The 27,706-nt window shown below is 36.8% G+C and overlaps 1 protein-coding gene across 1 annotated transcript; it reads left to right on the top strand.

Moving 5' to 3' along the window:
- The first annotated feature begins 3 nt into the window (after window positions 1-3).
- Window positions 4-27,295, top strand: KLHL15 (kelch like family member 15). Its single transcript, XM_074324120.2, has 3 exons — window positions 4-54; window positions 6,648-7,359; window positions 21,944-27,295. The coding sequence occupies exons 2-3, from the start codon at window positions 6,655-6,657 to the stop codon at window positions 23,054-23,056; spliced, it is 1,818 nt and encodes a 605-aa protein (XP_074180221.1). The 5' UTR covers window positions 4-54; window positions 6,648-6,654; the 3' UTR covers window positions 23,057-27,295.
- Window positions 27,296-27,706: the final 411 nt, after the last annotated feature.

The following is a 27,706-nucleotide window of genomic DNA, read 5'->3' as shown; positions in this document are numbered from 1 at the left end:
TAGCTTCCAGGGTATGGATTATGAACAAGTTGGTTTTGTTTCACGTGTCCATTTGTAAGTTTGGTTGTTTGATATCTTACACATTGATGTTGTAGATCCATGCTATCCAACAGAATATGCAAGCCACGTATGTAATTTTAACTTTTCTCATGGCCACAGTTTAAAAGTAAAAAACAGGTGAGGTTAATTTTAATATGTTTAAACCAGTATATCCAAAATATTTTTCCAGCGTGTATTCAATATAAATATTTGTATAATGAGATATTTTACATTTTTTTTGTACTAAGTCTTCAGAATCTGGTGTCCATTTTACACTCACAGCACATTTCAATTGGGACTAACCACATTTGCAGTGCTCAGTAGCCTCATGGCTGGTGGCTTCCATATTGAACAGCACAGATAGAGAGAATAGCTATTCTGGTTAGGGTAGAAAAGCATAAGGAGCCCAGAAAAGTTAGAAAATTATACTTGTGTGATGAGATGAAATGGAAAACAATGTCACTGCAAAATGAGGTCATGTTTTGACTACCAGTACATCTCCTGATCTCTTATAGACTTGCATTGTAATCAACCCTAGGGAGCTGTGGGGTCTGCATAGGGGCGCTGGAGGAGTGTCAAGTTCCTATGGTCCTGTGGGTGATTGGGAGCACGAGGCAAGAGTTGGAGGAGGGAAGCCAGCGTTGATTGACCTCTGGTGGGGTGCCTTGCTCTGGGCTAGACATTTAACTTATGTTAATTTATTTAATGACCACCCTAACTCAGTAAGATGATGATTATTCCTAATATATGGATGGAAGCTGAGGTCATGAAGTTTACTAAATTTCTCCAGGTCAGATGGGTGGTAAGTACTAGTAAGTTCTCTGATTGCAAAGGTTTTGCTCTTTCTAAAAACACACTTGTATTTTTGTTTTTGCAAATCAGATTCTAGTCTTAACTTTCTAACTAGTTGTAGGACCTTGAAGAAAAATTTCACCTGTGGACCTGTCTTCATCTATCTAGTTATAGTTGAACTGGGTCCTGAGAGGCTTTACTGAGAAGGTGGGCTGGGGTTCTAAGTGCTGTTGCTAGGGAGAAGGGTTTCTCCAGAATTAACTGTTAGAGGGTCTGGTTTCTAGTAGCACCAAGTGAAGGGGTATAATAATAAGCCTTAACATTGTGGTATACTTAAGGACTGTATGCTTTTGTAAGTCTTAACACGTATTAACTCATTTCATTCTCACAGCAATCTATGAGGTAGGTTTTATTAATACTAGTATTCCTTTTTTTTTTAACAAATGAGGACAGTAGAGCTCAGAGAGACTAAGTAGCTTGACCCACGATCACAGAGCTAATAAGAGGTAGAATCAGGATTCAAATGTATGTATCTGACTCCAGACCTGTACTCTTAGCTCACTACTTCCATTTAGAGAGTTGTATCATTGTTGGTCAGTTAACCGCTGAGTGTTTTATCACTTTTTACTTATATATACATGCTTCCCATAAAAGTATAAAATACTGCTGCTGCTCAAAAGCTGTTAGTCTTATTGATAGATGCACCAAGCTTTTTCATGTAGAAAAGAAGTAACTGTGTACGTCCCAGCTATCACAAATTAGTTTTAGAAGTCAATTTAGATTAGATAAACTTCACAAATGCATTAAGACTTGAAAAATAGCAGTAGTTTATTCTGCATATCTACATAAGTGCATTAAACATCTTTAAAATCATATAAAAATAGAATAAATGAGAATTTTAAAAAATTTTCAGAGATCATCATGTTGAATGCTTTCACTTTACACGCAGCGATAAGACCAAGAAAGTTTGAGTAACTTAGAAGTATAGCTATTTCTGTTCTAAAACTATTAGGGATCTTGGTTATACATAGGGAAAACCCACCTCAGGTAGTAAAAAAGGAGAATTTATTCTAAGAATGTAAAGATTTCTCTCAGAACCCAAGGGTAGAGATAGAGCTGGACATAGGAACTTGAAAAATGAAGGTGTTCTGGAGCGCTCCCTGTCCCCTCGGCTTGGCTTTCTTCTTCTTTCTCAGTTGACTGGCTTTCTCTGCTACTCAGCCCACAGAGCAGGCAGAAGTTGGTGCGCACAGCTGCTCTTTGATATGTTCCAGTTCCAGTCATACACAGTCGGTGCACGTCTTTCTCCCTTTCTTCTCTTTTCTAAATTCTTGACAAAAGAGTGTTCGTCGTGGCTCATGTTTCCCACCTGGGTCTGACCACATGTGATTGGGGACAGGATCACAGAGTGGAAGCCTACCTGCTGGGAATCTCCCTTGGTGGGCTGTGGGTGCCCAGCGGAGAGTCTTTACATACTTATGTCTGTTGCCTCACAGCTTATCAGTCCTCCTCCTCTTCTTTTTTCTTCTTTGCCCTGTGATGTTTTCCACCATAGTGAGTATCTAGGAAGTATCTAGAACCTTGATTGCTTTTTTTTGAGAAAGCATAGTATCTCGTTTTTTAAATTTAATTTAAAAATTTTTTAATTTAATTAGAAATATATTTTTTAATTTAGTTAAAAAATTTTTTTTAATTGGGGAACAGCATGTTTTTACAGGACCTATCAGCTCCAAGTCAAGTCGTTTTCAATCTAATTTTGGAGGGCGCAGCTCAGTTCCAGATCAAGCCGTTGTTTTTTCACTCTAGTTGTGGAGGGCGCAGTTCACTGGCCCATGTGGGAATTGAACCGGTGACCTGGGTGTATGAGCACTGCACTCTAACCAGCTGAGCCAACCGGCCGCCCCTAGTATCTCTTTTTTTAAAAATTTCCTTTAGATGGAATCTTTTTTAGAAAAGTGAGTATTAGCTGTTTGAAACCTTATTCAGACAATGATAACCATTGAATAGAGAGGGTTACTTTGACAGGAAGTGAAATATTTGGTGTTTTAGGCCCTGTCAAAATAACAGATTAATGAAACACAAAGCAGTCTGCTTTCAAGTATATGAATGCTGATGTGTAGCCTTCTATTAAATCTTCATTGAATGTGACCGATATGCCTTGAGTCAGTGATAATCGGTGTCCATAATGATCCTGAGAAAGATAATGAAATATATTTTTCATCCAGTTTTAATTCATTACTTTTTTCTAATTATTTTGAAAATTGGTAATTAGTGTGATGTTGATAGTCCTCAACTAACCAGAATGTTTAATTATTCAGACACCATACTGTATGCTGTTCCTTTTGTTCCCAGTACGCATTTGTGTACATATGCCTCATGTCACTTGGAAAATTCTAAGCTCATTAATTTTACCTTTAAAAATAATTCAGGAAAAAAGCCTGATCGCTTACTTTAATCTGGAGTGTGTTAGTAAAGTAGTTCTGGCAAGCATTGATTACAGTGTCTAAAATATGCTATATCGATTTTCCAAATTACAGCTAGCTTTCTTGTGCTCTTGTGCTCCACCTTTACAAAATGAAAGTATATAGCTTTTGGATTAATGGAGTACTAAAAAAATTTGATATTAATTTCATCTTGTGCATACTTTGTTGTCTTGGGTAAGTGAACATATGGTGTACAATCAATAAGACTTAAAGGTAAGTTAGGGACAAATGGGGAGAAAGGCTCCTAGAATGCCTCTTGATAAGATAGGGACTACAAAAGAAGGAACTGATGGGGGGAGGGTAGAATTAGGATTCTGTTTAGAGTATGAGATGATTTTGAGATCCCTCTGGGGTGCCCAGAAGTGTGTAACAGGTGATTCACTATATAGAGTACTGGTGGAAGGATAGAGATTTGGACAGAGATTGTCAAGATAATGGTAAAGGTAGGTATTAAGGAAAACCATGGGTTTAGATGAGATCATTTGGGAGACACAGTGCTTAGATGAGATGAGAAAAGGTGCAAGAACAGAATCCTACAGAACACCAATGTTTAAGGGATAGCTCGAGAAAAATGAGCCCAGGAAATAGAGAAATAGATTGAGAAATAAGCCACCCAAGAATAGGAAGAGAATCAGGAAAACAGTGTCATGAAGCTGAGAAAGTGATGAGCCGAGGGAGGACGTCATGCTGTGCTGCAGAAGGATCCTGAGAAATGGGGACTAGGATGTAATCATGGGATTTGGCAATTAGGGATTTTTTGTTGTTATTTTTTTAAAATGAACTTTTAAAAAACAATAACATACTGTCATTCCAGATAGATTAGAAAACACAGATTAGTGAAAAGGGAAAAATAGTAGAAGTGCCTGATACTCTATCATCTAAGTTAACCATTTTTAACGTTTTGTTATATTATCCTTTCGGACTTTTCATTTGTTAATAAAGGGGTTTTTTTGAGTTGACCTCAGACGGGGGTAACTACTCAATACATGGATTAATATGTCAATTTAAATACAGGGTATCATAGACAATATATTGATGAAACAAAACAGTAAAATCTAGTGGTAGCCTTCTCACAAGAGTGGAGAAGTAGTGCCTTTAGCGTGTCCCTGGAAGCAGCCTTTTCACTCAGCACCTGGAGGCTCTGCCAAATCCAGGGTGCAGAGGAGATTCCTGAAAGGCACACACCTCTACCTACATAGCGCCTGGCACGCACAGATGCTCTTTCAGTAAATCAAGGGAGAGGCGTTGATAATAGAATGGTGAGATTGGCAGTGCCAGCTTCCCTGAAGAAGGCGGTCGAGCAAGGGACTGGTGCCGGTTGCTTCGCTGGAGGGCTCATGGGCCATCCAAACACCCAGCTGGGGGAAAGAAAGAGCTTAGGAAAAGAAAGAGCTTAGGAATTGAGCCATACCATAAGGTCTAAGCTGGAGAAGGACACAGGTGAAGTTCAGAGATGGCTGACAAAGTGAAAGAGCCAGAGAGTGGTAAGTGGACAGTTAGGATTTCAGATGTGGACCAGTTCTGGATTGTGGCAAAGTCCAACGGGTTTGGAAATAAGGTTTTAAAATGGAGGAAGAGGGGAGGTTATAGGAGTTGAGGTTGTTAGAGAACTTCGATTCTTGATTTTTGGATGAGTGATCTTATGTGAGCACTGAGAGGTGGAGAAGAAGACGCTTAGCCAGGTGCCAAAGTCGCAGGGAATGCGGGACAGATTGATCAGGATGTGTGTATATAGTGAGAAGGAGTAGATGATGGGTTTTTAACTTAGTGAAAGGCCATGTTTTAGAAAAAGGACAGTAGAAAGAAGGTTTAGAAGGTAGGTTTGTACGCTATAGGAGAGCATTTTGTTCTATGAAGAGCATAGAAGAGTGTTTTCCTAATTTAAATCAGACTGGAGAAAACTTTCTGTGACCAGCGGGAGCCTGTAGGGGAGTTTGTTTACACTGAAGTGCAAGGTTCAACTGGGCACAGTGCAAAGGGTTGGGAGGGAATTTAGGGATGGGAGGATGTGTTACTAGGGAGGAAGCGCCGAGCTGTGTGAGGATGACAGTCGAGGAGAGGATAGATGGCCTGGGATGGGGTTGAGTGAAAAGGAGAAAATTACTTCATAAACAGTCCAATAAACTGAATTACTGTATTCTACTTTACTTTTTCACTGCATTCATCGATTTCAAGTTTTTTTTTTTCCAAAATGTGTCAAAAATCCAAAAAAAGTTGATATTTTGACTATTTTATGCATTTAATAACATTTTGAGCTGCTTTGTACATAAATGACATTATTTTTATTTTAAACCTTTGTTGTATGGTAATTTACCATTATGTTGAATTTTAGCAAAAAATACTCAAAACATATTAAGTGGCATCAATTAGATAGTGCAGGCCACAGGAAAACATATCCGAACGTCGCAGCAAGAGTTAAGAGATCTAATTATAGTTGCATTATCTTGGCTTCATTTTTCTGATATGTAAAAATAGGGTTTAATTTCCTTTAAAGTGCATATTTATATTTTAAATATATAAGCAGTACATGGTCATTTTTAAAAATAAGGTAAGTAGGTAAAAAGGAAAAGATAAACCTCAAAATGTCTTGGAATCTGACTACCCAGGGACATCATTTTTTTTTTTTTTTTGGTATATATTTCTCTAGACTTTTTCTCATCTAAACTATGCATGTGTATTTAATTTTTGAAAATATAATGAGTATACTATAGTTGCCTGCTTTTTTTACATAACAATACCTAATATCCTTTGTCAGAATAGGTAGATTGCTGCCATCATTTTTCGTTGTTACAGTAATCCATTATAGGTCTGTACCATATTTATTTAATCTATTATTGGGCTTTTGAATACGTGCCAATTTTTTATTATAAATAAGGATAGAAAGAAAAACCTTGTGTGTACAACTTGGCATATTCTTTGGATACGTTTCTAGGAGTTTTCAAGGTCAATGGTGCTTTTGGTTTAATTTTTGTTTTGTTTTTTTCTCATAATTTAGTATTTGGCTGAGAAATCCTTTTTGTTTGATAATTTGGGGACATGTTTAAATATATTTGGTGAACAGTGTAAAATCAAAGGGATGGGCATATGTTGTTTGTAAGTTAACAATTTGCCATTTTTTGATAGGTATTTAATAGATTTTTCTCCCCCGGGTAGGGAAGCCAAAAACATTGGTCTTCAAATCTTTAGGTTGTCTTCTCCCAAAGGGCTTGTACATTTAGGATTTAGACAGTGGAATTGAGATAATTGTAAAAATTGTTTAAGCTCTAAGTTAATAATGTCTTCAGAATGCATGGAAATGATTAACACAGTTTTCTTTGATTACTTTTTTTCCAGGTGATTCATGGCAGGGGACATGGAAGGATTCTGTTCCTCCATCCATGACACCAGTGTCTCTGCTGGGTTCAGAGCACTGTATGAGGAGGGATTGCTTCTTGATGTCACTCTGGTTATTGAAGATCATCAGTTCCAGGCCCATAAAGCACTCTTGGCCACCCAGAGTGATTACTTCAGAATTATGTTTACTGCAGACATGAGGGAGCGAGATCAGGACAAAATTCATTTAAAAGGTCTAACTGCTACTGGTTTCAGCCACGTTCTTCAGTTTATGTACTATGGAACTATAGAACTGAGTATGAATACTGTTCATGAGATTCTTCAGGCTGCCATGTATGTTCAACTTATAGAAGTGGTGAAGTTCTGCTGCTCCTTTCTGTTAGCGAAAATCTGCTTAGGGAACTGTGCCGAAATTATGAGACTCTTAGATGATTTCGGTGTAAACATCGAGGGAGTCAGGGAGAAGCTGGACGCCTTTCTGCTAGACAACTTTGTTCCACTCATGTCCAGGCCTGACTTCCTGTCTTATCTGAGCTTTGAGAAGCTCATGTCTTATTTGGATAATGATCATCTGAACAGGTTCCCAGAGATAGAGCTGTACGAGGCTGTGCAGTCTTGGCTGCGGCATGATAGAAGACGCTGGAGACATACCGATACCATCATTCAGAACATCAGGTTTTGTTTGATGACCCCATCCAGTGTTTTTGAGAAGGTTAGTGCATTTGAAAACAATGGACAGGACTCCTCATTTAGTTAAGGCAGTGTGTCTTTATAAATAAGATTCCTAGGTTGGTCAGGAGTCAAAAAGTGAATAGTTTATAAGAATATGTTTAAGAAGTCTAATTTGGCGTAGCTTGTGCATTTAGATTTTTTAAAACACATTTTGTGGGTGAAAGATAAACCAGGTAGGTAGTGGAGTAGTCTCATCTTAAAAGTACGTTTAATGTTGAAGCGTAATTACTTAACCCAAAATAATACAGGTTTGCTTTAGCATTTCTTTCTTTTCACAAAGTAATTAAATCTGAACTGGGTCAGGCTGGTTCTCTTTTTTAAAAAATTAAGTAATACATGCTGAAATTAGAGTTGAGGAGTTTTACAGTTCTGAATGATACGCATTAATACAGTTTCATATTCCTCTAAAATGTAGTAAGGAAACATAAAATAGCTCTTGAAAACCAATAGGCCCTCGTGGTGATTTTCTTCCCTGCTGTTACCTACTTCTGTTTTTTCCCCGTTTCACTGTGCACACTAGCTAACCATGAAAACTATGTTTATGTCTAAAACTGTTTGGGCATTTCTAAACAAATAGACTGTAAATCCTCTGTCTGTGTTGATCAAATATCCCTGTGCACGTTTTACCATGTAACAGTTCTGCCATCTTAAAAATGGTCTTTCTCCAAAACAGCCTTGGCCTTTTTACATGTAAGCATTTTTCATTTTTATATCAAGAGTCTCACTTGTGATCCTTTCTTGCCCAAAGGAGGGAAAGCAGTTTCAGTAATTGCTTAACTTAATTGGTTTCTAATCACATGGTTACCTTTGGGGCTCTGTTTACCCCTTGCATCTTTTCTTCTTTCTAGAAAGCACACTTAAAGCTTTGGTCGACACCCTTCATGTTAAATAGTTGTTCAGTTTTAGTTACCAGACCTGGTGATAAACATAAAATATTTGCAAAGGAGGGCTATTTACATCATTTGAAAAATAAACAAATTTGCGCCGTCGAATAACACTCAGCAACCTGGCATGTTTTTTTCCCCCTTCTGAAATGCTTTGAAATATTAATTTACACATTTAATAGAACTCTGTTTTATGGGATTTTATTTTTATTCCCAGAATGTACTGATAAGGCAGAAATAATTGAAACTAAGGAATACATTTCTTAATTCTTTTTGTTCAGTGATAATCAGCCCCGCACTAACTATGTAAATCATTTGTCTTGATTTTTTTCCTTCTGTTTTTATTGCTCTCTTTCCTTGGGGAATCCTGTTTTGTCTTTATACATTAAATGCAAATGTTTTTCCACTACTAAAACAAAAACCCTCCAACTAGAAGGAAGTACTTGTGAAATAGAAAATAAAATTTCCCCTCTAGTGGCACAATGGGATGGATAATTGATAGCAGTAAATGAGTTTTAAGTGCTGAGCTGCAGAGCCTTTGTATTCCAATTATCAGTTCAGGGTAGTTAATAGTGATAGTGGCTGAAAGTTAATATCATCGGGTAGTTTTGTAAATCGTATAAAAACATCAATTGTACCTTCTGATGGATTGTTTGCTTGCACAGCATAGGGGCTGGTTATTACCCATTGGCCAGGTATTGTGAATCTCATCTGAATGAAAATGTTAAGGCTTCATCCTTGAGTTAATTTCTTAGGAAAACTTAAATAAGGCCCTGAAGATAAATGGAAGGTAGTCAGTGATTCTTGTCTTGGTGTGTGAGAGTTAATATTTATCAAAGGAATCTATGGCTTTCTAAATGTTGAGAAACACTAAGGTAGCCAGATCTGAGAGCTTATCTCTAGAAATAAAACTTCAGAAACCAAACTAAATGGAAAATTTGGTTGGGAAACAAGAATTTGGACTATTTTGCACCATGAGGCCCATCTATTTTTCCTGTGCTCGGTACACTGCAGGTCTCAAACAAGGCCGTTTTAATGTCCATTATATATGCTTGGTTCTAGAAAGGCCCAGAATTAAAGACATTTACATCGGTGCTGATCCTTTTCTGGTACGAGAATCTGGGGGGAAAAACGTGGGTGGTCTTGATTTGTGGTTTTATCCTATTTGCTGAAAATTAGAAAAATGGAATATTGATACGCGCTTTTTATTTTTAGCTTTAATTTTTTTAAAGCTTTGTATTATGAGACTTTCTAGACGTAACAAAAAGCTGAAAGAATAATAGAATGATCACCCGTAAACATACCTTGTAGGTTAATAGTTGTTATCGTTCTGCCAAATTAGCTTTAGCTAGATAGATAGGTAGAGGGTGTGTGTGCCTTGATGTAACATTTTTTTAATTAAACTATTTCAATGAAAGTTGTAGACATTATGATGCTTCATTCCTAACTACTTTAGCAAGCATCTCATCTCCCAAGAATGAGGATATTCTCTACATAACCATAATACCATTGTTGAAATTAAGTCATTCCTTAATGTCATATAACATCCACTCCATTTTCTGATTTTCTCAGTTGTCTCCAAATGTCTTTTAAAGCTATTTTTAAGGATTTAATCAAGGTTCATGTACAGCATATTTGGTTATGTCTCTTAATCTAGAATTCTTTCTCCTTTTTCTCATTTATGATGAAAATGTTCAAACATGCAAAAAGATGAAAGAGTAGTATAATAAATGCCTGAATAGCTTATCACCTAGATCCAAAAACTGTTAACGTTTTGCCATATTTGCTATATGTAGGTTTTTTTCTTTGCCGAACCTTTGAAAATAGGTTGCAACATCATGATATCTCATCCCTAAATACTTAACATGCCTTTCCTCAGAATAAGGACTTTTCTACCCAAGTTCAATACCATTTCACTAGGAAAATTAACAGTAAGACCCTAATATCATCTAATAGCTAGTCCATTTTCAGATTTTCCCAGTTGTCCCCAAATTGGCCTAGAATCCAGTTATGGTTTATGCATTGCTTTTGGTTATCATGTCTGTCTAATCTTTCCTAATCTGAAACAGTCCCCCACCTTTTTTTTTTTTGGAGCCAGATCAGATCCCCTTGTCTTAGTGTGTGCCACATTCTGAATTTATCAGGTTATTTCTTTGTGTTGGTGTTAACTTAGTTCCTCTAGTCCTTATATTTCCTGTTAACAGATCCACTTTTTAGCATCATGTTTTTTCAGGAACAATCACAGGAAAATACTGTTGCAGAGCCAGAGAAAGTCTTAGAGAACCATTTAGTAACCCTGATGAAACTTAGAATTTACCATTGTTTTTTGTACTAGGAGGCTAGATAGCCCAATCCAAGAATTTTATTCACACTATTCTGTTGTTTCTTTTAGACTCATAAAATTTCCCTCCCTTAAAAAACATTCAGATCCATTCAATTACTGGGATTAAAACTAGCTAAAGTGTCAAAATTAAAAGATTCATTCTTATACAAAAATTAGTATATATCTCTGACTCGAGAACTACACTGTTCAATATGGTCGCCACTGTGGCTATTGAATACTTGAAATGTGACAAGTCTGAATTGAGATTTCAAAGATTACCATGACAAGATAGATGTAAATTACCTTATTACTAATTTTTATATCGATTACATGTTCAAATGATATTTTGGATATATTGGGTTAAATAAAATATTAAAATCAGTTTCACCCTTTTACTTTTTAAAATGTGGTTAGTAGATTGTGAGCCATCTTTGGCTCGCATTTGTGGCTCAGATTATATTCTGTTGCACAGCGCTGCTCTAGACATTCAAGGAGTGAGTTGTTCATTAGGAACTGTCTGAGTATACAATAAACAGCTTTTCTCACATGTTTAACCCCTCTCCTGGAGTCCCAGCCTCCGTAGAAATCTTCCGGACAGCTTAGTGTTAGATGAACTTCACCTGTTCCTGTGCAGTAGCTGATGAAGAGAACTTGAGCATAGCATCTCTTTGTCAGGATCCTTTCCCTGGCCTCAGGAAAATGGCAAGTGATTGAACAGAGCTTGGTGAAGGAACCCGTGGAGATTTTAATTCTTCCTTTGATAGTAACCGTCAGACCTGAGTAGTGGCTTCCTCGTGAGGGGAGGGGACGTCCTGCCTTTCCCCAAGGAATAGACCCCCTGATTCCAGGGACCTGAATCATGCCCTCTACCTGTGCTTAAATATTTGGGTTTATTCTTCCGCGGTATCTTTTCCCCTAGTCCTCTTCTGGATTTTCTCCCCAGCTGAAAATAGACTGTCTTAACTTTTGTACTGAATACTCTGTGGAACCATCACAAAAGCGACCAAGACTTCCACGTTTCCTCACCGAGTTCCTTAGAAGCAGTGATGCTGCTTATGTGAACACTATATGTGCCAGGCCGTATACCGAGTGCTCTACACGGAGGTAGACTCTACAGGCCTCCTCCATTTTATAGATAAGAAAACAGGCTTGGAAAAGTTCGGAATCTTAGCCCAGAACTGCTCAGACTGGAACCTGGGTCTATTTGCCTCTCAGTCCCAGAGCTTCCAATTACAGCTGCCAGAGGAGAGAGGATCCTGAGACGCAGGAAGTATACAGTTAACCCTGTGGCTCAGGTGGGTTGTTTCAGAAGTTGTTATAGAGTTGTGAAAATTCTGAAGTGTTTGCATGAACGAAATACAGCCTAAGAAATTCAGTGGCAGGGAAAAAAGTACAAGATGTGGGGAAAAGATGTGAAAGCACAATTCCAGGGTTTTCACTGTATAATCAAAGCTGAAAATAAATGTAAGAATCTTGTCCTTTTAGCATAGTTGTTTAAGAGATTTTTACGATTCATTTTATCTGTAGTGGATTCCTAGTTTTAAAACTAGACTTCAATTTCAGTTTTTACTTATGCAGATGTCTGTGGCATGTATTTTTATTAGCTCTGATGGTCTTTGCCAACAGAGATAAGGCCTGACATTTGTTATTCTGCATTTCAGTGATGTGAAGATTTAAATCATTTAAACTTTGCTCTCTTTGGTCTTCTGGTTTTGTAAAAAACAATTGCTATATTAAAAGCATTTTATGAAGTAAATGTACATTTGACAAAATGCATTACATACTTGAGTTTTTGGACAGAAAAGGTTTTTTAAAGCAAAATTTAGTTAAGTTATTCATTAAAATAGCTATATGTTGATTCTTTAGTGCAGTGACATTTTAATATTTTTGAACCTAGGGCATTTTCAGTATCATAAATATGCATAAGGTAAGAGTCATGGTACCCGTGATCCCTTTAAAAATTATATTAATCAGAATCATAAAATCTTTCAATTTTTCAAAAGGAAAGAAAATCTCTTTTAAATCTTATAGGGGTAAAACAGTGCATTTACTTAGCTTGTATTTAGGATTTTACAGTTGATTTTTCATTGGCTGTTTATTAAGGAAGCAGATTATACAGATGTATTCTCCTTTATTCCAAATATTTTGTATTACAAACCAGCTCATGGTATTTGGACTTACTAGTGTGATTTTTTTACCCCTAATCTGTTAACTGTAATTCACCATATCCCCCCAAATTGGATTTACATAACTTTTAAAGAGCAAAGCTAATGTTTTAATGAGAAAAGAATGTTAATTCTCTTTCACTGAGGATATATTTGGATTTAACAAATCATATATGCCTTTTATAAAAGTTATTGTTATAAGAATATTTAAAACTTTGAGACAATTTTGATAGTCTGCTGAAAAAAGATGACTCCATTACTAGTGAAAATCAATCCTAGGATCAGAGTAAAATGCTTCAGAAAAGCTTTCTAACATTTAAAAAAAAATAAGGAGCAGAATTTGTGGCCTTAAAAGCTGCCTTTTAAAATGGGAATGAGGTGTTCTGGACTCACCTTGAAACTGATGGAATTCAAGGATTACAAAGTAAGCACCCAAATATACCTTGGATACCTTACTAAGAATGTAGTAGCTGTCAGAATGGTCTTCACAAATCACTGATAATCTTCCAAATATTTTCTGTATCAACATTGTTGATTTGTATAGCATTAACAATGGACTATAACCCATAAGAAAATTTATTCTTAATATAATGTCATGCTTGGGTGGTGTGATAGTTGGTTAATTGAGGTACAACCCACTTGGTAATGAAATTTGCCTGCGCTAGGACACATCTATGGAAAGTGTAGGTGCAGTATACTCTCCAGAATTTCTCCACTTACGCACTGTAACATGTTTTAAATAATCTAGCACTTGATTGATCCACAAATGTCTAACAACGGAACTATTACCTGTACTGTTACCACAGTTTAGCCAAAAACTCGAAAACAGTTTATTTCTAATGACTTCAGCAACAGCCAGACAAATCTAGGGGAAAAAACCAGAAATTTCCCTCTAACCTTCACAGTTTTAGAAGTACATGAGAAATGTAAGCAGTGCTGTATTTGACAAAAATGTTTTTTAAAAGGCAAGTAACCTGGAGTTCAAATGTGAAAGTTGATTAGAATTTCTAATAAGCTTGAGTTGTTTTTGAAAAGGTTTAAAACCCCTTCATATATTAAATAGCACTGGTATAGCTATAAACTTGAAATTGCTTAAATTAACAATCAGCTCACTTGCCCCTTGGCATGAAGGCACAGATTAGCAGGTTTTCTGTTGGAAACTAGGTCAGTGGGTTAAGCATACTTTCTCAGTTAACTTAATGTCTTTTTCTGCATCAGTCTCCCTTTTGCCAACCTCTCCCCAGCCCCATGGACTTGGATGATTATAATTAACACGTGTGCAATTCTTTAAAAATCATCAAGCTGTTTTTCTCCTCTCCAGTCTTCTGCCTTTTATGTATAGATGTAGAGGGCTTTTATTTTCTACTTTGAACTTGCATTCACTCCAGGTACACAGGTTCCTGAAGAGCGCAGGTAATCTAGGGTGTGGACTGCTGTTAGATCCCCTGGGAAAGATTATCTCAGAGGGTGTATTAAGCAGGTAGGAACCTATTGAAAATGGGAGTAGAGAAATTCAATCTTACTTGCTGATTTTTCCTTTTAAAGAAAAATGAAAACAAAAGCGTAGAATTAGAAATTAACTATGTAGTAAAACAAAGACTTGGAATGGAGACAGCTATATTAACTTGTAAAAGGAGAAAACCTTTTTAATAATTTGGAAAAAGAGGGAAACCAAATGATAGGCAGAAATTGGAAAGGAGCAGAGAAGTCAGAAAATGACTGGAGAAAGGTTAGGAGCAGGGAAGGAACAAGGGAAAAATATTAAGATTTTAGGCTTTAGAGTTTTAATGCTCAAGTTAAAAACTTACCCAGAAAATATTACATGTGTCATAGGTAAGCCTTGGTCATTCAGAAGTTAGTTTTAGGATTACGTCTTTGATTTGGCTTTCTTTCTGCCCTACTGTATTTATAGATAAAATATTTACATGGTTGAGAGTATTTCCATAAATAGAAAAAATTCCTCCTAAGTTATGAATTCTAAAAGTTAGTTGTACTAGCTAAATATTAGTATAATCAGGTAATAAGATGGTCTTAAAATTTTTGAAAATTACATCATTTTCTACCTTTTAGGCTTGTGTACTCTTATTTAATTTCCAGTGGTACTTTATTACTGTTGCACCAAGATTGGAAGGACATTAGACTTTCTAAGCACATTTATTTTGAATTAAGTATTTTTCACTCTATAGAAAAGTTGAAGGGATAGAGGACTAACCCAATTGTGCTGAAACTCTTATTAGAATATTGTTCTGAAGGGGCTTCTCCCTCGCCCCCATTTACTCTGGTCATTTTACTTGTGAAGCTTTTAGACACTGGCCTGCTAGGAGAAGAGAGGATGGGTAAATCCTTATTAAAATTTGTGTCTACCATTTGGTATTTGACTGCAATTAGAGTGTCACTGAGAGGATTTGTGCTTAACGGGAACCGATTTTTTTATTTATAGCCATATCCCTGGTCATTAACTCAGTTTTTGAGGACAAAGGGAGTAATTAAAGGCATTTTGCACCTAGCTTTTTTTGTGATTTTGTTTCACACAAATCAATATAAGCTTCAGTTCTGAGCATGGTTTTATAAATAGACTTCTCATACCAGGGTAGATGCTTTTGCAATACAACATATAAAGACTGCTCTATGTTTTACTGAATATCAGAATTTTAGCAAGTGTAGCTGTAGTTCCCAAAGAATTTGTTTTTGCACTAAAGCCCCATGATAATAATTGCTTTGTTTCTGCATATTTCTTTTGAGGAGATTGGATCATGGGGAAGGGATGATAAAACTGACAGCCAGGACTCAGTCTTCCTTTCACACGACACCTTATACTCATCATTCCGAAAAGGAGGTTAGCATTTTGGATGTAGCAAGGGCCAGAGAGCTGTCTGTTCATGCAGCTAACTCCTTTCATGAAGGGAAACCTCTAAACTGGAGGCTTGTCTGGGGCCTGACACCTGGGATCTTGAGTGCAGGGATTATTCTCGCCCCATGTCCCCCTCTACCTCCCACTGATAGATAAACTAATGAAAGGCATTTTGGTTTTTTTTTGTTTAATATAAGTATATTGGGCATTTATAAATCATTTTGAAAGGTGAAACAGCTAATAATATCTTGAATTGACTGACTGAAAGCCTAAAATAATTTTAGACTAGGTGGTTTTAGTAGATATTTAAAATTGCAGATTTTTAATCAAACAAAGGTAGTAAGCTCTGTGGAAATGCCTATTTTAATTAACTGCCAGTTCCACTTTCAGAATTCTCTCCAAATTAAGAGTGTATTTACAAATTACCTTTAAAGGTTAAAAATTTACTAAATGGGTTATGTAACATTTTGACAATGAAGGGGGAAACATGGAATTTTTGCTCAGTGGTAATGCCTAGCTGTTATTTCTTTGACTTAATATGTATTTACAGGAACCACATTCAAGATTAATTTCTCACATTTTCTCCTTTAACTACATGCATATGTGCATGCACACAATTACATTAAAAGAAGATTAAAGGAGGAAATGGGCAATTTAAAATGTTCAGATCACTGTTTTTAAGAGGCAATCCATGCTTTCATTTTGTATTCAGGATAAGACCAAATGTCTTTCATAATACAATTTTTTTAAGTATCAAAGCAAGAAAAGTGATAAAGAATGAATATATTCTTTCCAAGTTTTAAAACAAGACAGCTTTTTTAATCCTATGAAAGGATAAGGAAAGTAGTTGAGAACATGAAAGAAATGTTATTCTTTCCATATCTGTCTTTTGAGAGCAACTGATATACACAGATAGTTAAACTGTTACATGAGGAGCGAATGATGGGAGAAATGGTTTCTCTATGAAAAGATGAGCCACGTTTCTTTCTGGACAGCTCCCTTCATTAATGCACTTTAAATGATTCCATTCACATAGAAGGTTTTCAGTCCTCCACCTTTTGTTTTAAAGCGGAGTATATCTGTATTACTTTGTCCAGGATTATCAGAGAGGCATTCATTCCTCGTTTCTATAATGAAAGGAGAAACTAGTTATGCTTATTGATAATTGTGTGGTTTTAGAGGAAAATTGCAGTGGTGAATAGCTCTGGGAAAAGGGCAAGGTAGATCTAGAACTTTGGTCTTGGCAGAGAAGTAGGAGCTAAATTTCTTTGGTTAGATATTTTCTGGTATGACCAGCTATCTCAAGAGGCACAACTTCCACTGTCGGGGGCTCAGAGGTAGAACAGACTGGATACAGATATGTAGCTTTGTTTGGACTTTAACAGAGAGTTGAGATGGGTCTTGGAAACTCTTTGGAACCCAGGTTTCAAGAGAGCACAATAGAATGGAGAAGAGGACAAAGGGACCCGAAGATGGGGTATGAAATGAAAGACAGGAAAATGACTGAAAAACAGGCTGGCCCAGTTTGATGGGATCTGCAAGAACCTGTGGTTGGAAGGTGAAAGGTCATTACAGGCCGTTCTTGTGGTTCACGTGTGACACTGGAGTCCCTCTCCCGTGCTCGTGATAGGTGGTTACACCTGGACTACCTCCAGTGGCAGGCTGTTCAGTGACTCGAGGTAGACAGTCCCTGACTTGGGAAAATAGTACCTTTACCTTTTTTACTGTGGTCCCTGTAGATACAGACCTATATGGAACCTAACAAGGGCAAGTCCCCCAGGAGCTCACTGATAACCGTTTTCCCCTGCATCTCCTGCCGACTGTGAAGCGGTTCAGTTTGAGTTTTTGAGAATACTACATAGACTGCTCTGCAGATTTTGTCATTTGACATTTTGAATGTCTGCTAGTGCATATGGATTACCCTCATTCTTTTTAATGACTATTGCATATGATACATACCAGCGTTTATTCAAGCCATGTCCTATTGATAGGTACTTGAGTTGTTCCCAGTTTTTGTGGTCTTACGCATAATGAATGAACATCCAGTATCTTGACAGTTCTAATTACAAAGCTTTGTTTGTTTTATATTGGCCTAAAATCTTCCAATTTCCCCTTACTGGTCCTGAAAACAGTTGCCACGTTTCTGCAGACCTGGTTCACTGTGTCCATGTCTGAAGGACAGCGATAGAACTGAACATGAGCATGGTCTTAGTTGTAGTCTCACTCAGCTGGAGAGTGGAGGGTTGTCTATTCTTTTAATTCAGCCCGTGATTTCATTACCCCTTCGGGCTGTCATACCACAGAGTTTATAGTGAGGACAGTCACTTAAAGCCTTTGGAGTTCGTGGCTCCCTGGAGCATCTGGTCAAAGCTGTGGACTTCCCACCACCTCACCCTACCCCCCAAACGCATTAACACGATTATTGCTGCAATTTCAGGTGGTTCATGGGTCCCCAGTGTTTCTCATTTATGATTAGACTTTGTTGATTACTTTGCTGACATCATAGTTCTCTCGTTCTCTACCCGTGCTGTGACATTGTCAAAAATTAAACCGAAAATGGGCAGTCTTGGCATTACTTGGTGAATCTGTGCTGCCTCCTAGTGTGTGGCGCTTTTTTATTTGCGAGAGCTATTTTTTAGCAATCTGGGATCATCCTCGAGCTAACCAGTCTGTAGTTGGGAAATCGGTCTGGCTTCTAGTCCTCTCCCATTCTTCACGATTCCACACAGATTACAGAAAGCAATTAAGCAGCCTTATCTGTGAAGCCTCTCAGGATCCTAGGATGTGATTTGTGAGATCAAATGACTTGAACCCGGTGAGAATATCTAGCTGGGTTTTCTTGTTTTTCTTAGCCATCTTGGATTTAAGTTTCTTCTTAGTCATTGTATTTGATCTTCAGATTGGAAAGAATAAAACATTCTTAGCTGAGAATGGAAATAAAATAGGAGTAAGGTTGTTTCTCTTTGTCTTCGTCATTATTAACATTAAACCCCATGGGGGGGGAGGGGCTTCACTTTTCCCTCTACTTCTTTTTACTTTAACCTCTAAAATGCCATTTATTCAATATCTGGCACTTTGTAAAGTCACAGTTCATCCTGGGGCTTTAGCCTTGTTCACAATATTCTTACAGCTCCATTCCACTAATACTTGTTTTATGTGCCTGTTTTTTTTGTTGTTGTTTTTGGGGTTTTTTTTTTACCATCTGTTATAAGTGTTTTTTTTAACATCTGAATTCCAGAAAGCTCTCTGCAGCACATCAGATTTTTAAGATGCTTTCCCTTTTTCTTCCCCTCATCAGTGTGTGTTGCAATTATGCAGTCAGCATTATGCTTTTGAGAGCCTCCAAGCTTTCTCAAGCTTCTTTACACAGTTTATGGTCTTGGAATTGATCCTAATTTTCCTTTGGAAAACTTGAAATCTGCCCATCCAATATGTGCAGCATTTCCTTTCTTTTCTGTCTTGATCTCCAAACAACACGGGTGCTTTCTCTAAAGCTTCCTCCTGCTTGCATGTTACCAATCATGTTTTACTGGTGAGTCTTAGGTCCAAAGTAACAGTTTCTCTCATTTCTCCTGTACTTTCTGAAAGACTGAATTTTTACACAGACTGAAAGCACATCATCAGATGCGTTGACTTAAGTTGAGTGGCACTTCCACAGATGTCCCCTGGTCAGTAATAATAGTAACTGCTGTGGTTTTTGTACACTGCCGCATGACAGGCACCATACTGAGTCCTTGCACATAGACTGTCTTGCTCGTCTCCTGCCTTAGGGTTGTGAGGTATAGGTGCTGCTGTTACCCGGTAACCCAGACGAGGAAACAGGCTTGAGGATGTTGAGTTACTTGCCCAAGATCGCAGGGCTTGTGAGTGCCAAAGTCGGCTATTTCCTAAATCAGATTCTTAATCACCAGACTGGGCTGCGTGACGTGGTGCTTAATTACTATGCTGGACAAGATTCTATTACTTCAAAACCTGTGTAGCTCTCAGACCACTGGCTGTGCACAGTAGGCACTTAAATATTTAATTTGAGGTCTGTTTCTTGTGGATTTCGAGGATATTGCCTTTTAGCTCTTATAAATCAATAAGGAAAAGATGAGAAAACGGGTGAGTCACACTAGTAGGCAATTCGTACAAGAAATGAATGGAAAATGGAAAAAAAGGCTCATTTTTACTAATCAGATCTATTTTTGATGGTTTTAGGAGACCCATTTTTAAAATGGCAAGCCTCTTTATAAGTATACATGAAAAACAAAAAATGCAAAAATGTGTGAAATTTTCCATTGTTTCTCATAAGAGATTGAAGCTCAGTTTGTTTCCTTTGTTCTTTAACTTTTTATATGTGAAGTAAAAGTAGTAAAGGATAAGACCTCAGATCTTATGTTTTTTCTTTATTATATTACCTTTATTGAAATTAATTGTTTACCATTATTATCTGCTGTGATTTCTTCCACTTACTGTTTTGCTAGGAACAATTGGGTTGGATGCCCATTCATCGTGATCTGTATGATTGATTCTTTGTACTGAGAACAATTATCCTATCTTTTCTTTGAAAGGGGTCATTAGGCTAATTCATTGAACATGTTAAGTGTTTTCATAAATGAGTATATCATTTAAAGAGTTTTCTAAACAGTAATGGAAGCTGTGTTCTAACATACTGGAAATTGATTCAGCTTTGGAGCGAGACTATCCTGGTTCAGGCAATCGCAGGTCTACTAGTTTCAGTCATGTAAACAATTTGGGCAAGTTACTTAACATTCTAAGCCTCGGTTTTCTCATCAGGAAAACAGGGATGGTTATTGCTCTCATGGAATAGTTTAACGTGAGATATTACACTTAAAGCACCCAATGCGGTAATGTCAGTTTTCACTCTTTTATGTGGTTAGACAAGGAATTCTCAACCTTTTTTGTGCTGTTTACCCCTTTGCTAGTCTGATGAAACCCACAGAAGGACTCCTTCTCAGAACAATGATTTCAAATGCATAAAAAAATACTGGGGATTATGAAGGGAACCAATTATATTGAAATACAGTTAGCAAAATATTTTTAAAATGTGGTGCTTTCTTTATCAAATACTTTTTTGGCCTTAAGGTGGGGAGTGAATGAGAAAGATAGGAAGGAGGGAAGAAGAAGGAGGAGAGGAAGGTAAGACAGTTCATAAGTACATACTCCTGGTTGGGCTCCCTCCCAAGCTGTCATCCCAGATTTCCAACGGGCTCCTAGACGCTTCCGCCTTAGCATCCTACCAGCATCTCCGATTGACCACCCGTGAACGAGCATGCCTCTCCCAAACCAGCTTCTTTCCTGTTCCCTCATTAATGCCCTCTCCCTTATCACCTTGTCTGCAACCTCACATCACATTGGAGTCCCCACTTTTTTTCGCCCTATCCCTACTTCAAATCAGTCATGTACTTCTGTCAATTTTATCTCTACAAGACCTAATTCCTACCATTAAGACTCTTATCCTCATCATTACGATACAGGCTTTTCCCGCTTGGTCTTCAACTTCCTACCTCTTTCACAAAGTGTCCTTTGAGTGGTTCGGGCCAGTTTGCTATGCTCTCTGTCTAAAGTTCTACAGCACTCACAGATGCGCTGTACAGCTTCATAGCTAACCGTCAAGTGCCTCATTTACTTATTGGTAAATGTGTATTTGTTCTCATTTCCCCAAATATATTCTAAGTTCTTTGAGGAAACAGACAGCTTACTTTTTTTTTTTTATCTCCCCATCGCATTAGCACAATACTTAAAAGTGCTTCATAAGACCTTAGTATGTAATCATCTTGATTAGGTAGGTCCAGCTTCAAAAACCCAAAGGAAAAAAAATTGACTTTTTCTTGTCACTTGAATTATTACGATAGGAGTTTATGATAACAGACCAAGTCCTTACGTCAAAAACCTACTGAGAATTTTGTGTATATTTAAATTTTTACTAACTCACTAACTGAATTCCCTAAGTTATTCAGTCACTGTTGTTCTTACAGTGTTCCTTGTGGTTAAGAAAACCATGGTCATGGTTTTCTCCACTGTGACACGTCTGTTTGTCCTCATAGCCACCACTTACTTACAGCCCAGGGCCTGACATACAATAGGTGATTAATATATTTTGTTAGAGGAATGTAGCTTTGTGCCTGGAAAGCAGCTCGTTTACTTTAAAAAGCTTGGGAATGTGCATAGGTTATTACAAATACAGATTACAAAAACAAATATAAAAGCTTTGTAAAAAAATAAAAGCAGTTTTAGTAAAGTAAGCTGAAAATCTTTCACTGATCATGTTAGTGAGCTCTGACGTTTTGTTTGCCAGTGCTGTGCTTTTGGTTAAATTCTTTTACTTGTCTTCTTAGGTTAAGACGTCAGAATTCTACAGATACTCCCGCCAGCTTCGCTATGAAGTTGACCAAGCACTGCATTACTTTCAGAACGTTCACCAGCAGCCTTTGTTGGATATGAAATCAAGCCGCATCCGCTCTGCCAAGCCGCAAACTACAGTATTCCGAGGCATGATTGGACACAGCATGGTCAACAGTAAAATACTTCTCTTAAAGAAACCGAGAGTCTGGTGGGAACTGGAGGGCCCCCAGGTACCTCTGCGCCCGGACTGCCTTGCTATTGTCAATAACTTCGTGTTCTTGTTGGGCGGGGAAGAACTGGGCCCAGATGGTGAGTTCCATGCTTCTTCCAAAGTGTTCAGGTATGACCCAAGACAAAACTCTTGGCTGCGGATGGCAGACATGTCTGTGCCACGTTCAGAATTTGCAGTTGGTGTTATTGGGAAGTTTATTTATGCCGTAGCAGGCAGAACCAGAGATGAGACTTTCTATTCAACAGAGAGATACGATATCACCAATGATAAGTGGGAATTTGTGGATCCTTATCCAGTTAACAAATATGGACATGAGGGGACAGTGCTCAATAACAAGTTGTTTATCACCGGTGGAATCACCTCATCTTCCACCTCCAAACAAGTGTGCGTGTTTGACCCCAGTAAAGAAGGAACCATCGAACAACGGACCAGGAGAACCCAAGTAGTTACCAACTGCTGGGAGAATAAAAGCAAAATGAATTACGCAAGATGCTTTCACAAGATGATTTCTTACAACGGCAAGCTTTATGTCTTTGGTGGTGTCTGTGTGATCTTGAGGGCCTCTTTCGAATCTCAGGGCTGCCCTTCCACAGAAGTGTACAACCCAGAGACTGATCAGTGGACCATCTTGGCGTCCATGCCAATTGGTAGAAGTGGCCATGGTGTGACCGTGCTGGACAAACAAATAATGGTTCTTGGAGGCCTTTGCTACAACGGTCACTACAGCGATTCCATTCTCACTTTTGATCCGGAAGAAAACAAATGGAAGGAAGATGAGTACCCGCGGATGCCCTGCAAGCTGGATGGTTTACAAGTATGCAACCTGCATTTTCCAGAATATATACTGGATGAAGTCAGACGTTGCAACCAGTGACATCTTTCTCCTTTAAAAAAAGCCAAACAAAATGTTTGTTTGTGACAAAGTAGTTAACTAAAATACATAAAGAAAAACCTCACCAGTTTTACTATCAAAGCCATTGGTCTAATAGCATACAAATGTTTCATTCTGTGCTAGCATCCTTTTTTTTCTTTTTAGTGGCCTCAAACTCATGCAATAAGTTAATTCTAAGCGCTAGCTCTTGAAACTACTTCCAGAAGCAGTTTAATAGAATGATCCACTTATCTGGGAAGTTGATTTTATGCTTTAAACATTTCTTTCAGATGTCAGCGTAGGAGTCGTGCATCTTCTAAGAGCAGACCTGATAAGTGTCACTTGATGTAATTTCAGAATAACCAGGGAATGGCTCGTTCAAATTGATGCCATTTTTTCCTGAAGTAGAGTCTATATCTGAAATCTTTTTGAACATTTATTTCAGTGTATTTCAGTCCGTTAGACCTTTTGGTTTTATTGTTTAAAACTCTTGACCTTTTTTGCATGGCTTTTTGCTGAAAATGCAAAAATATAAATTTTCTACAAAATTAACTTTTTATATTCAAAACACTATTTCTAAGCTGCCTTCTCTTATCTGCATTGTGTTAGTGAAAGCATATCCATACTTGCATACATCTTATGACTATATAAGGCACATCCCCTTTTGTGCGTGGTTAGGATTCTATATTTTTAAGCTAGTGCACTTGCACACACGGTTTGCCATACTTGTTGAATTTTAGATGTAATGTCTTTTCATGTATTAACGTTTTTAGAAAGTTATAATAACTGGAGTCCTCATTTGGTATCAGAGTAGCCTATCTTTAGTCCATACTGATTCAGTAATATTTGAACTCCTTATATTCCTGAAACATGTATGGATTTATGAAAACTAACATTTTATATTTTCTTTTCAAAAGTTAACGTTAGTGTTCCTTATCGATGTATGTCTTGTTGAAAATGTTTTTCTTTGCAGTTTGTTTAACGTTGCCCTGTTTTTAGTGAGAATCGGAGTGGTATATGACAAGCCCTGGCCCCTGCAGCGTGCAAGCACTTTTAAAGAGAATTTAGGTAATACCAGACTCCTAAGTAAAGGCCCCTAAAAGTAAGTGCAACTCCCGTTCTTTACATTCAATAAAGCTGCTGCATCTATTATTGAATGGAAAGTAGCAACTTGTGGAAAATTGAAGCTCAGTTTTGACTTAGAGGTAAGGAGTAGGATTATAATCTTACTGGTCATATCTACTTGTTTGTTTAGTACAAAATACTTAGCGGCACTGGGCATGTAAGCCCTCAGCTTTTGTTTTATTTACTGAAAGCTACTAGCATGAAGGACAGTAACCTCAAAGTTCAGAATGGATCAAGAGTAATTGTTTAAAAGCATTTATACTAAGTGTTTTAGGATTAGCCGCACCTTTCAACTATTTTTGAACTTGAAGGAAAAACATAGTTCACAAAATTAAGAATAACCAGGGAATGGCTCATTCAAATTGATGCCATTTTCTCCTGAGTAGAGTCTATATCTGATACAGACTAGATCTACACTGGCAGAACCTGCCAGACCTTAGGATATCGGTGCAATATTGCAATGCCTTCTGTATGGCTGTTGTAGAAGTTTTCTAGTTTCACTTTTTTTTTTTTTTTTTTTTTTTTTTTTTTGCTGCTGCACCACTGAACATAAAATGGAAAAGTGAAGTCATGGAAATGTGAAGACTTTTGTTGTTTTGCAGTTACATTAGACAACTATGAAAAAAAAAACCCTGATTTTTAAAACTCCAAAACTGGAGGTGTTTGAGTTTAAGAAACAGGTACACAGTAGTTTTTGAAAAAGAAAAACATTGTCATTGGTTTTAGAAATCAAGTTAATAATGTTCTTTTGTATATGAGACTTAAATTTTTATTAAATGGTTCTATCATTTACTTTGTTTTTAAAAGTGGAATTCGATACCATGTCCCATGGTAATATGGGTAAAAGTCTTTTTTTGCATTTTAAAAATCATTTCTAATTTTATTTTTGAAACCTAGGACTAGGTTAGTCATTTAATTCTTTTCCTAATATATTAGTTGGTTTAGTGTTTTGTATGTGTGCTGTCTTACTTTAAAGAAAATAACAGTAATGTCTTCATTATTTTCCTTGTGGTTGTCTTTTGCTGGAAAAGACCGAGACAGGGTACCTCTAAGCAAGCTTTTACACTCCAGTGGTGGTTCTCTTTAATTGCTTAGATATGACTTCATAGCCCTAGTTAAGGTAAGATCTGGGCAAACTATTGCAATTCTTGGTCTTCTATTCTAAAGACAAGGCCAAGCTCAAAGTTCATGTTTTGAGAAATTTGTGAAATCTTAACTTGAACTAACTGAGTTCAGCTTCACACATAAGTCATGTCTGAACTGATGTTAGCAGTAATCAGTTTGGAGCTTTAAGAATAGTTGCTGTTGTTTGGGTTCTTCACGAATATATGAGAAAGTTCTGTTTATATGTAGCGACAATTTAAGGTTCCTTTAAATCCATGAATAACTTACATTCCCTTTTCAAACCATGGTTTAATTGCTGAAAGAGATTTATTTTTGTTATACTAAACTGTGGAAAATTTTTTCATAGTTTTTTTTTTTTTTTCAAGTTTATTTTTTGTGTGCTTCATTTGGAACCATTTTTGTTTATATACATTGTTATGTGTTCAGGATAGTAGGTTTTTAAAATTCAGTAAGAGATTTGAAACTAAAGTGCAACTGTTGTGACCTTTGTGTTAATTTTCACTTTACATTTTAAATGCCAGACTTTACAAAAATAGCTGATCTTCGTTAATTGCATCTTAATTAGAAATGTTTGTTCTCTTCCATGTCTCTGACCTAAGTTTTGATTTTAATCTGCTTAAAGAAAATCCTTGCACTACAACCTTTACATAAAATTCAAAATTCTCCCATTGAAGGTTTTGTATTGGAAGAAATACTACTGGTTTTTGAAAAGCAAAGCTTAATAGAATTATTAGCTTTTCTTGAGACAGCTTTCTCTGTGTCCTCATTACTCTGCTCTGTGTGAGTGTTACTATAATTTGTGAAATACTGACTGAGCCCTTCACTTACCTTTTCTAAAGCAGCACCTTTGGACACCTCATTCTGGGAAGCCCGCTCGAGTCACAGTAAAGGACACACACATTTGTGTGGGGAGAAGTGGTAAAAATGGAGAGTTTTGTCTTAATTACATGAAACTAAGCTTTAAAATATTTTATAACAAATTATTTGAGCTGCATAATCTAAACATGTCAAACGTTCAGTGGGACTATTTTTATATATGTATATGTGGTGATAGGTCATAACATTTCAGTTCATAATATAAATTGTTATTTCAGTTTATAAGCTATCTCTCAAAAAAGACTAGCTCTTTTGAGAATACATAATTTAAAGTTTTAGACTAAAGTAAAATACAACATAGACAATAGTGTAAATTAGATATAATTGAGGGCTATATGGCAGTAAAACTGCTAGTGCCATTTTTCTTGTTTGCCTATTACACATTTTTGATTTTTTTTGTACTCTGAACATTTTTAGGGATCATACATATGTTTGTTTAATCGGATTAGAGTTGGTTTGGGAATAAATATCTTCTAAAAAGAGATTTATCTTAAAAAATGGAAGTCCTGAAAAATTTATCGAGAGTTTATAAAGTCAAATATTCAATAGACATAGCCCGGAATAGGTAAACTCATGGGAGTCATATCCTTTCAGGATACCCGTATAACTTCAATATTACAAGAGTAACATTGAGAGAATGCCATCAGCTTTGTTTGTTCCCCCTTAATATTCTTGGATTTTCTTTTTACATCTTTGGGAACAACGTTACATTGAAAACCCTATTAATCAGTATATCAATACGGATTAGGAATTTGCTTTCTGAAGGAATGTTCCAGTGAGGTGATCGGAGAGGTTATTTTCTACCTAACTTGTATATGCTCTATACCTCTTGGGCATACTTTGTCTATAGAAAAATATTTTGACCTTTAGGTACATTTTGGGCCAGTAGTCAAATAATCCTAGGGCCGATTAAAAAAATCTTAGAATAATTTAAGGTTTGCCTTTTATACCTGTTTTGAAAGCCTTTACATTTTTGTCAGGTAATTTTTCCCAAGCCGTGAATATAATCTATTCAAACATGTTTATGCTATCCATTCTGTTTTTAAATTGAAAAAAAATGTTAAAAGTGTTTATGAAGAAAAGTTTAAATAAAATATTTTTAATCTTTAAAATATACTTCTTTATCTCTCATTATTTACTATCTTTATATAATCCCTCACTTTCAAAGTCACTCATGACTTGATTAGCCGTCTTCATTTTGTTTTCCTTCAACGTGCCAAGGAAGTGCCACAAAAATGTGATTTCTACTGATGCTTTCAGCCACAGATTCAAATGAGAGCATTAGAGTGAAATTGTTTACACTTACATGCAATGGAAATTTTATAATGAAGCCAAGTAATTAAAGTTCCACTAACAGAGTTTTGCAGGATGGAAATACAGAATTGAGAGAAAGCATTTATAAGCCTCAAGCCTTAGTTTGGTGATTTTTAGATTTCCTTTAGCATTTTTGACTCATTGTTCTTAAAGGCATTTCTGAAATTAGGGAGTAGGCAGGAATGAATCTGCTAGTCGCAGGCACTTGGATAG

The sequence above is a fragment of the Rhinolophus sinicus genome, chromosome 18 (genome assembly GCF_057876585.1).
Source record: "Rhinolophus sinicus isolate RSI-liver-muscle chromosome 18, RSI-T2T, whole genome shotgun sequence".
NCBI classification, from domain to species: domain Eukaryota; kingdom Metazoa; phylum Chordata; class Mammalia; order Chiroptera; family Rhinolophidae; genus Rhinolophus; species Rhinolophus sinicus.
Note: the sequence above shows the minus strand (reverse complement) of the source record. Positions and strands in the feature narration are given on the sequence as shown.